Source organism: Manduca sexta, chromosome 4, assembly GCF_014839805.1.
Source record: "Manduca sexta isolate Smith_Timp_Sample1 chromosome 4, JHU_Msex_v1.0, whole genome shotgun sequence".
In the NCBI taxonomy this organism is placed as follows: Eukaryota; Metazoa; Arthropoda; class Insecta; order Lepidoptera; family Sphingidae; genus Manduca; species Manduca sexta.
In genome coordinates, this window is record NC_051118.1 from 6518676 (window position 1) to 6529583 (window position 10908).

A 10908-nucleotide genomic window follows, 5' to 3' on the forward strand; every position below is an offset into this window, starting at 1 on the left:
ATTAGAATTTGTAATATCCAATATTGAAGAAATTATTACAGATCGTAAACATATTTCTTATAATCTATTAAACAAAATCTGAATTTCAAATAATCTCTATCGACCTATATCAATGAAATCAATATTAAATTTAACGTAAATATAAATGTAATACATACCTATATATTCACGTCTTTATTAGATCTTTACAGGAAAGATAAAGTTGTAATGTCCGCCCAGGTGGCTCTACAATTAAAAAATCTAACAGATCATCAATCTTTATAGTAACAAACATTAATAACAATTATAAATTAAGTAATTTACACGGACAGATCCGCGGGCTAACACTTGTGAATAACAAATTGACACTGACATTATCATCGGAAAAGGTCAATGCGAGACAACAGCACGGTTTAAAATTATTCCAGTCACTCTTAAACTGGAAGCTCACGCGGTCACACTGGCAACTTATTTTTAAAATAAGAATAGAACGTCTCTAGTAGAGAGACCGTTACAAAGAAGAAACATGGCCGCCGCTCAACGGCATATTAGCAGCAAAATCGGCATTTGCACCAGCACCCATATCTTGTGCACGCTGTTGCTACCGTACGTTGCTCTCGCTAACCAACCATCCTTTGATGACTCTTCAGCAAGTTTATTCAACCATCTCGCTGTAGACAGCAGAACAGGAAACGTTTACATTGGAACAGTAAATAAAATCCACCGACTAACACCAGATCTAGAAGTTATACAAACCGTGGATACAAACCCTGATAAACTTAAAGACAATGTGAACAAGGCCTTGTTGATTGACTACGCAAGCAATCGTCTCATCACATGCGGGTCTGCAAATGGTTTTTGTTCAGTGAGAAATCTTAATAACATTACCGAAGCTCGTGAAATGGAAGAACCAGTTGTATCTAATAATGCAGAAGCTTCTACTGTCGCCTTTATAGCTGAAGGCTCTGGATCAAAACAAGTAATGTACGTGGGATCTACTTTTGCGCCTAACTCAGATGATTTCGTAAAGCCTGCAGTGAGCAGCCGTTCGCTAGAAGACGATCGCCTATTCAACATAGACCAGAGTGGAACCAAAATGTACGTAAATTCCTTATCACGGGAACGGTATCCTATAAACTACGTGTATGGGTTTAGCTCCGAAGGATTCAGCTATTTTTTGACGACACAGATGAAGGAGGGAAGTTCCACGTATTACAGCAAGTTGGTGCGCGTTTGTAATAACGATGAGAATTATTACTCCTATACAGAGATCCCTATTACGTGTAATGGAGTGGGAAAGAATTATAACCTCGCTCAAGCAGCATTTGTGGGTAAAGCCGGGTCGATGCTCGCCTCAGAATTAGGGATAAATGATCAACAAGAAGTCCTATTCGCAACGTTTAGTCCGAGTGAAACGGAAAAATCGAGCAAACCCTCTGGAGCTTCAGGACTCTGCATTTATCCCCTCAAAGACATTCGGCGTAAGTTCACACAAAACATACAGTCTTGCTTTAATGGCCGTGGCTCACGAGGACTCGATTTCATCACACCATCCAGTTCATGTATATCTATAAAGATGGAAATTAATGAAGATTTCTGCGGCCTAGACGTGAACACGCCTTTAGGAGGTGAGGTAGCTCTGGAAACAGTCGCAGTGGCCACATTCAACGAGAGACTAACAGCCGCGGCAGTGTTAGTCACCAGTTTCTATACGGTTATGTTCGCGGGGACCGCACAAGGACATCTGAAGAAAATTCTCGTGAAAGGCTCCAACGCTGTTGAATATGATGACATAGTTATTGACAAAGGTTCGATCATCAAAGATTTAGTTTTCGACACTCAAAAGTCGCATTTGTATGTAATGTCAGAGCGTAAAGTGTCCAAAGTGAAAGTTCAAGAATGCAGTTTATATCACTCGTGTTCAACCTGTCTCGAAGCCAAGGATCCGTATTGCGGATGGTGTCCTTCAAAGAACTGGTGCAGCACTCAGTCGTCTTGTGAGAATAATCCTGAAAGTACTATACATTGGCGTCAAAATATACCCCCATATCAAAAAGACATATGCGCCACAATCACTCATGTAAACCCAGCACAGTTGCAACGGACGACACCTGCAATTTTTAATGTTTTTATTAATAACCTACCTGCTTCTGATGAACAGTTCTACTGCGTATTTAGAATGTTAGGTCATACTGTTACTACTGTTGCTACCCGAGAAAGTTACGGTGTCGATTGTGCGTCGCCTTTTGCGAACTCATTCCCGTCATTTCCTGCCGGCCGTCATCAGCTCGAAGCTGAACTCATCGTACGATCAAACTCATACACTAATATAGCCTCGACTAACATCGCAATTACTGACTGCAGTTCCTACACCTCTTGTACAGAGTGCACTAGTTCACCCTATCCTTGTGAGTGGTGCGTTGACAGTGGTCGTTGCACGCACGATGGTGCTACATACTGCCGCAATGATATATTAGTTACGAGCAACAGTTCTACCAAGGAAATTCCTGGTACCAACTCATGTGCGTCATTTCATTCCAAATCTGGTAATGAGATCTTAGTACACTCGGGTGTAAAGAAAGGTATTTCGGTTAAGGCTCACATACCAGAGTATGCTATATTGTCTAGATTTTTATGCGAATTTATGATACAAGGTAAAAAAAATCTCGTGAATGGTCAGTTAGTTGCAGACACTATTTATTGTGATAAATTTAAATTTACGTATGCTTCGCCGGATCCTTATATTACTGCTACGTTTAAGATCTTATGGGGTGGCTCGAAAGCTGTTGATAATCTTGATAATGTCCACATTGTCATTTACCGTTGTGACTTGGCAGAAAACTGTGGATCGTGCCTTACAATGCCCGAAAAGTTTCAATGTGGATGGTGCAATGGCGTGAATAAATGCGAATCACAAGACAATTGCAAAACTCCAAACGTGTGGTTTAGCCAGAACCGTGCTTGCCCGAATCCTGAAATTCACTCGTTTACGCCGCATTCAGGTCCTTGGGAAGGGGGCACTAAGATCACCATCGTAGGTGCAAACCTTGGAAGAAAGATATCGGATATCAAAGGTGTGGATATAGCAGGAACTTACTGCGAGCCTATTCCAGAACTGTATGTTAAGACTAAAGAAATAGTATGCACAGCGTTGGGTCCTGGGGATGACGTGCCTCGAGAAGGCCCAGTTGTCGTCAAAATAGCCGAATATCGCGGAGTATCTAACGTTAATTACTCCTTTGTCAATCCAGTAATAAACTCTATCGAACCGGCATATGGCCCACAGTCGGGTGGCACACTATTGCAAATTAATGGCGAATATCTGGATGCGGGTAGTGACATAAAAGTGTATATTGACGATTCGCCGTGTTACATTATATCAATCTCGCAAAGTAGAGTCCAATGCAAGACAAGCCTTTCACATATCGCTAAATTGGGAACTGTAAGAATAAATTTCGATAATGCCACCCGAGTTTTAAATAGCCCAAAGTTTGAATATGTTGAAAATCCTATTGTATTTTCAGTAGGAACCAGACTGTCCTCTGAAGAGCATCCTAGAGGTACCCCTTCTGGCGGCACAAGCATCAAAGTTTTAGGTCGAAATTTCCGTGCAATACAATCACCGAAGATATACGTATATTACAACAATAGACTTTTCACTGGCCCTTGTAATAAGGTTGATTATGATACCGAACTATCATGCGAATCTCCCAAAATTGAGGGTATTGTATTCTCAGATGAGGAGCAACCTCTACAACTGGAATATGGCTTTGATATGGACGATGTGGAAAGTGTACAAATAGTCAGCAAGAAGCTTGGTGCATTCGTTCTGTACCCTGATCCAATTTACGAGACATTTGAAGGTGTTAAGCAGCTTAAATCCGATTACCTGACTATAAACGGTGATAATTTGGATCGGGTTAGTTCATCAAACGATATAGAAGTGCGCATAGGGAATAAAAATTGTAATGTGACGTCACTGTCACGTCATCAATTGACTTGCCGACCACCAACGTTAAATGAGCTACCTGTTGGTGTAGATGCTTATAATGTGGAGGTCAAAGTAGGGCGGAAGCTTTACAATATAGGCAAAATCTCATACGACCAGCAATGATTGCATTATATCATAACACTAATTCATAAGAATAATTATTTTTAGTATAATACATAGAAATTTTGACAGATTTTCATTAAATGCTTTGTTAACAAAGTTATAATTAGTCGACTAATTGCAATCAAGACCTTTGTTTTTCTTATTGTTAATACATTTTTGATGGTACAACATAATAATTAACATTTACAGGTTAATTATTTTGTTATACCATCAAAAATGTATTAAAAGGATTTAATAAAGAAGTAATTATAACATAACATTATAATGAAGTTTCTTTTTAAAAAAAAACTTGACTTGTATTACGGTTAATTCAAAAAAAATATTGCATTCTAGATTTTTCTCTTCACATAAACATTAAGAGGACATAAATTAACAAAGTTGCTTTAGGTATAAATTACCATGAAAAACATTATATATTCCAAGTTCTAGTTAAATGATCCTTATTTAGATAGGTAAATGGTTATATGATAAATAAGTGCTTTATTATACAAATTTACAATTTATATGTGCAAACGAAAATAACCAGTTTGAAGTATTCACAGCTCTGACTGTAAAAAGCTATATTCCTTTGCCTGCGCAAATTAACTTTTAATTAAAAAGCAGCATCCCGTATTAATATTATTTGTATTTTTTAGCCTCATCGCTTTGGATAGACGAAATTTTAATCGAATATATTTTCTTGCGAATATTCGAAGTTATATTAAACATTGAGAAATACATAATTATATTAGTAATTATTATTTATCGACTCATTTCTACGATAATTATAAATCAAGTTTGCAAATTAGTAACATACTTTGCTCTTTAGTAAGTAAATTAAAAGTTAATTAATACTCAATAATTTAACCAACTTCTTATTAGAAATTAATTACCCACCATTGTAGCTTAAAAGTAAAAATAAAATTAAAGTAATAAACATTACATACAGTACTAAAAGGCCACTATAATAACTAAATGTCGGCAATCCTTGATACGTTCGGCATCAGCAATTTTGCGACTGCCTTTACTTTGGAATATGTTCTAGAATTCTAGTTAATATGACGATACAGTGTTAAAATCTAGAATAACTTAGTAAGCCGCTGTGGATATAGATTATATATCATCACAAATACCTTTGTAATTTTTACTAGCTTATCAACCTACTAACACTTCAATCTTCTTTTCCCAATTCAAAAGAAAAAAAAAACAAAATAATACATGAAATATTCAAATAAAGAACTGCCACGCTCATTTCCTGTCAACTTATCCGTCAAGTTGATGCAAAGAAATAAAAAAAAATAAAAAAGCAATTTACGAATAAAGACTTAGATATTCAAATCACGACTCACGACGATTAGCATCCAAGATGGCGGACCCGCCCGATTTTCGGCCGGTGATACAAATTTCAATTTCCTGTTTTCTTTATCGTACGAAATGATCTAAGTTTGACAAATAAGTTCATTTTGACGAGTCGTCCAGTGATGGAGAGGGCAATTTATCATTTTAAATGATGGTATCCAGTAGCTGCCACTTCGAAAATCCGATAAAATTCAAGACTCATGAGAAGAATATATACCTACTACTGGGTAAATATTTTTTCACGTAATTAAAATGTAGGGTTGTTTTAGCTGCATTTATATTACAAATTAAATTAATTATTAATAGCAGATATAGTACTAACTAAACTCTAAAGAAACATTTACTTTAAACCGATCCAAAACAAAAGCAGCTTTCTAACCGCCATATTGAAAATAAGAAAAAGCATCGACCAAAGCGCGTCGAAAATAGTGAAATAATTGCGACGGTGGGTCTTAAATCCGTGCTCGTGTCATTTGTTTATTAAGGGCTCGCCGGCCGGCCTTTTAGCATAAATACGCTGTTTGTGGCAGCTCCCGGCAGCCGCTGCAGCCTGCCATAAAATGAACGTAAGCTAACCTAATATGAAAATACGATCCGTGTTTCTACCCGTATACGCTTGATGTAAAAACAAACAAATGAAAAATAAACGCATTTTCTATTGTTTTTTAATCGTATGAACATCATATTACATTAATTATGTACCTACATTTTTGTACGTACACATCACGCCTTTATACTCGAAGAGGCAGCCTGAAAGGCAAACAGGGCACTCACTTTTCTCCAAATGTATTCCGTCCCATGATGTGATAGGGGGCAAGCCTAGCTCCATATCGGGCACATTCCAGACACCGGTGTGAGCGGAAAACCCCAAATATTACTTTACCGGACCTGGGATTTAAACCCGTAACCTCTTAACAATAGTCGTACCACGTGCACGCAATACGACTGCGCCACCGAGGCAGTTTGTATGTACCCTACAAATATATTGTGATCTATTCGAATGACATTGTTATTACAAATGGACGGGATATAACACCTACACACTACATCATTTTTCTGAACAAGAAAAGCTGAGCTCTCTTTATAATAAAAAAACAACGATTTTATCTATCCTGGCGCGTAAAAAAATTCGAATTAAGAATGCGAACGCCGATACGTACGGTGTACCAGGCGCACATAACGCGTAGAGAAGTGGCCGGGGCCGCTGTCATCGCGTGGCCGCGCGCACATAAATCCGACGACAGCATTCTTTGCGACCGCCGCCACCGCCGCTCTGCGCTCCTGATACAATGACGACAGAAGATCGCAATTGTTTCTCAGTTATTTCCATGATATAAGGATGTATTTTTCATGACATACGTTGACGTTTTTATATTGTCTATGATGTTTGCGATTTTGTTTTGTTCTATCGATGTTTTATAAATGTCACGATGGATTAATTTTGTTTTAATAATAATCTTTATTATTTAACGCTCTATTATTTTGAACATTTGTAAATACATATGTACTGACACACGATTTAATATAAAAAAATGATTAATGTGTTCTCTCGTGGAACAGATTTGGCTACGTAAGTAATGAACAGCATTCTAAAAGATAGTTCTCATCCAAATGAAACACAAGACATAGAATTGGCTAACATTCAGTTAGTACCGTGAGTCTATTTAATTTTATCCGAAAATGGCATTGGAAAACGGCATTACGAAGCAGCGTTCGTTAGTGGTTGCATCGCTTAACAAACTTTACTATCGTACATTATGAATAATAGATAAACTGATTTCTTATTTATAAAATAATAATATATACTAATATTTTTACTCGGTATTAAGACTAAAATTAACATTTAGCACACGATAATATTTCCATGTAGCCTCGAAATTAACATCTACCTACACCTCCCTATTCGACAATAGACAATTTTTATTTTTGTTTAAAAAAAGAGCAAGGTGTCTCGTGGCACATGCCACCATGATCACCACTGTAAAACCTGAAATCGCAAAGAAAATGTCAAATGTATAGATCAATTATCCAAAGCTGGCGAACACATTGACATGTTGCGCGTGCGTACAATGATTAAAACTACGTCAGTATCGGCAAAGGCAAAACATATAGCATATTGTTTTGTTTGTATCTATCAATAAGTTCTAAAATTATGTAGAACGAGCATTTGGAAGATTTTCATACAAAAATGTTGCGTTCATGCGATAGTTACACGATCTAACGTGAGATAGCAAAACACCAATGTAAGAGCTTCATTTTTTTTTCCATATCATAATTAATGCGAATTTGAGCATATTTTCGATAAATATTTTGTTATTGTATTAATATCTGAAGTTGCTGTGACATCTTGTCGTACGGACATTTCAAATAAGACAACGACTTATTACCAATTGGTAATAACTTTTGGAGCAGAAATTTGGTCCTGATGTTCGGTCTATAACGAAATAACATCCTGATTAATGTCATTGACATATATATATATTTCCCGTCAATAATAATAATTTGTTTTTTTTTAACACACTTTGCATAATTATATTGTGTATTGTAAACGTGCAAGCTTTAGTTAACCGATTCTGAATGAGATTGCATAGCGTTTTATGAGGCACCGCGCTATCTATCCAACCTAACCTACCACGTGACACAAAAAAGAAAACCTTCAAATATAAAATTTAGTTTTTTTTTTGTAACTTATAGTGTGAAAAGGTTTTTCATGCCTGAGATGAAAAATTACTTTGAAGTTCGGCACAGCAATGTCATTTATTTTATCATCGCCATTTAACTAATCTTAAATAAAAAAATAAGAACAATTTAATAATAAAGCTTCCGTGACTCTTAAGCCGCCTCCAAATTAACCGCGCGGCATGGTAAATCCGTACAAAAAGGCACGCGCGACTAACGCGCTGCGGTCGCTTGCAGCCGCGTCGCACTTAGCGGCAAATTGAAAGCTCTCTTAAGTGTTTTACTTTAGCGTCGTTTGTGCAACGTCAATGTTTGTGAATCTACAAAGCAGTACTGCTGCCGCACTTTAGCCGTGGGGATAATTTAAAGACGTCCTTAAAATATCATAATCAAAGACAATATATCCAATCTCTTCATGTTCCGCGTTTCTTTTAAATCTTTAAGGCATGTCATCCTTTCAATCGGTCTCTACTACAATTTCAGTTAACACGTTTGATATTCTGATATATACGAATAATTTGCTATCTTTCACTTTCAAATGGAAGAAAGCACTATCCCATATCCATACTTGGAGAAATTCATTCACAGATAGATAATTTGCTAGATGATTAAACACCCACACAGTCAAGGGCAACCTTTCACTATATCTGTTATAAATGTGAATCTGTTAATAGGTTCGAAATAAGAGGTATAATATAAATGTACTGCGGTGCGCAGGTTGCAGAAACAATCAAATTTAATGTGCATCACATAGAGATGCGCCTGCGCACCCACGCTTCGCCCACGGTGGGTAGGGTGGCCAACAGTTACGTTGTTAAAGGTTGTTGATTGGGACTATGTAGAAAAAATACAACGACGGATACTGCTGCTGCTACTGTTTATAGACGGTGGTATCGCTTACCATCAGCCCAGTGTCATAATCGTCTTGTTACTCCGATGGCAAAAATAAAATAAATCCTAATGAAAAATATCTCACATTCCCCGTGAAAATTAGTAGTTTTCCAAAAATAAAATATATGATAATATTTATACACTTAGATACTTAGTGACATATTTAATCACATAAACCTCGTTTCCCCAATCACTATATTTTAAGAATGAAGAAAAGTCTGTCTTATTTCCTAATTCATATGGGTCCTATTATTATGAGCACGATTTTTCCGGCCAATCAATAAAACCATCGGCTGCCGCAATGAAACAATATAATGCATCGGATATTTCGCAAACGGTAACCTTGCCTCATCTGTAAATTGTTATTTGAAAACTTTATGATTCATTGGTCAATCAATCTTATACCTTTAACATTAGAACTGCGAAGTGCGAAGTACTTATTATATCGTGGTTGAAGTTATTGCTTGGATTTGAGTTATGACGTCATGATTATCATTTGAAATTCGAACGTCGAATTTAGTAACACCTTTTACATTAAATATTATCTTTCTGCACTCTTTCTCTCTATGAACTTAAAGTTTTGGTTTCACGTATTAATCATATATAGATTAATCATATTTAAATCCTGGTTAATCTAGTTGCCGTATATGTTATTTTGTATTATTGGATGTTAACTCTGTAAGTATTAGAGAGATCTTCGATTACTAAACAGTTTTTTTTTTACATAATTTTGCCGGATTTAGATTCAGACAGCCTAAAAACAGCCGAATCGTTTGTGCAAAATAAACAGTATCTGACATATTAATGAAATAAGTAGTATATATTACATGGCTCCGACCCAACTTTCGTGTTATATAAAAAATTTATTTATATATTATATGAAGAAACATTACATTTTTACCAAAGCATTACCTTAAATATTCCACAGATCTGATTTATCAGAAATATTAGATAATCATTAAGTACCCACATTGGGCACTTTACAGACAAAAGCTCCTTTGCAGAAGCTACAAGTTCCCTAATTTTGTCAACTACTTATATAATGTTACTACAGTATAAGTAATGAAAAAGTAAATTAATTAAGTTCTTAATATAAATTAGGAGTGTAAATAGCTTTGTTTTTAAAAGCCCGCCAGTAGAAAAAATCAAGTAAGACGACATGTAATATCAAGAGTGGACCTAAAAACACCGACAACAGTACCTATTTGCAGTCTCGATTATGCCATATTTAAATATTTCAAATTTATAACAATTACTTAAATTCGTAACAACTTTTAACCAACCAGTTCATCAACCTAAAGCCCGCCACACACGGTGCATCGTGAGGGTTGCGCCGCGATCAGCGCCATCTCTCGGCAGGCGGGGTGGCTCACGCGCGTGACGTCATCGCCGCGGGCGCAAACTGATTGAGCGATGAACTTTGAAGGCCCGTCGATCATTGCCGTATTATTATTACGGCCATAAGGATTATCCATTCAGATATTGGGTGCACAGGATGCCCTTAATGTAAACGCTTTTAAATTTGCAAATTTAATTAGGAAGAGGAAATGAACAAAGGTGGTAAGAAAGATTAAAAAACACAAGTTTTCCTTGGATAAGTACCCATTAAATAGTCTTTTGTGTGTGGGTGTTTGTCCACAATCCGCATAGATACAGCCACTTTGGTAGTACATAATACCTTCGTTATAAGCAGGTAATTAAGGGTTCTCAATAGTATTGCTATTGTTTAAGGGCAGGCGTGACAATAACCATCAAGCAAGCGACCAATTTTAGTCCTTATTTCATTAAATAAAGTATACATATATGTATTTGAATAAAAAAAAAAACAAATTGGTTATACACCTTATCTAAAATTAACAGGCTGTGATATCAATACAATTTCTCACAAAAAAAGAACAATCATAGTT

At 36.3% G+C, this 10908-nt stretch overlaps 1 protein-coding gene across 1 annotated transcript; it reads left to right on the forward strand.

The window, feature by feature from the left end:
• The first annotated feature begins 394 nt into the window (after positions 1-394).
• LOC115451137 (plexin-A2) lies at positions 395-4189 on the forward strand. The gene has a single exon (XM_030179352.2). It carries the CDS (start codon positions 506-508, stop codon positions 4091-4093), a length of 3588 nt encoding a protein of 1195 aa, XP_030035212.2. The 5' UTR covers positions 395-505; the 3' UTR covers positions 4094-4189.
• The last annotated feature ends 6719 nt before the right edge of the window (positions 4190-10908 follow it).

Bases quoted from the DNA above. Each gene is read 5' to 3' on its own strand.
- LOC115451137 (XM_030179352.2), top strand. From the start codon at position 506: ATGGCCGCCGCTCAACGGCATATTAGCAGCAAAATCGGCATTTGCACC.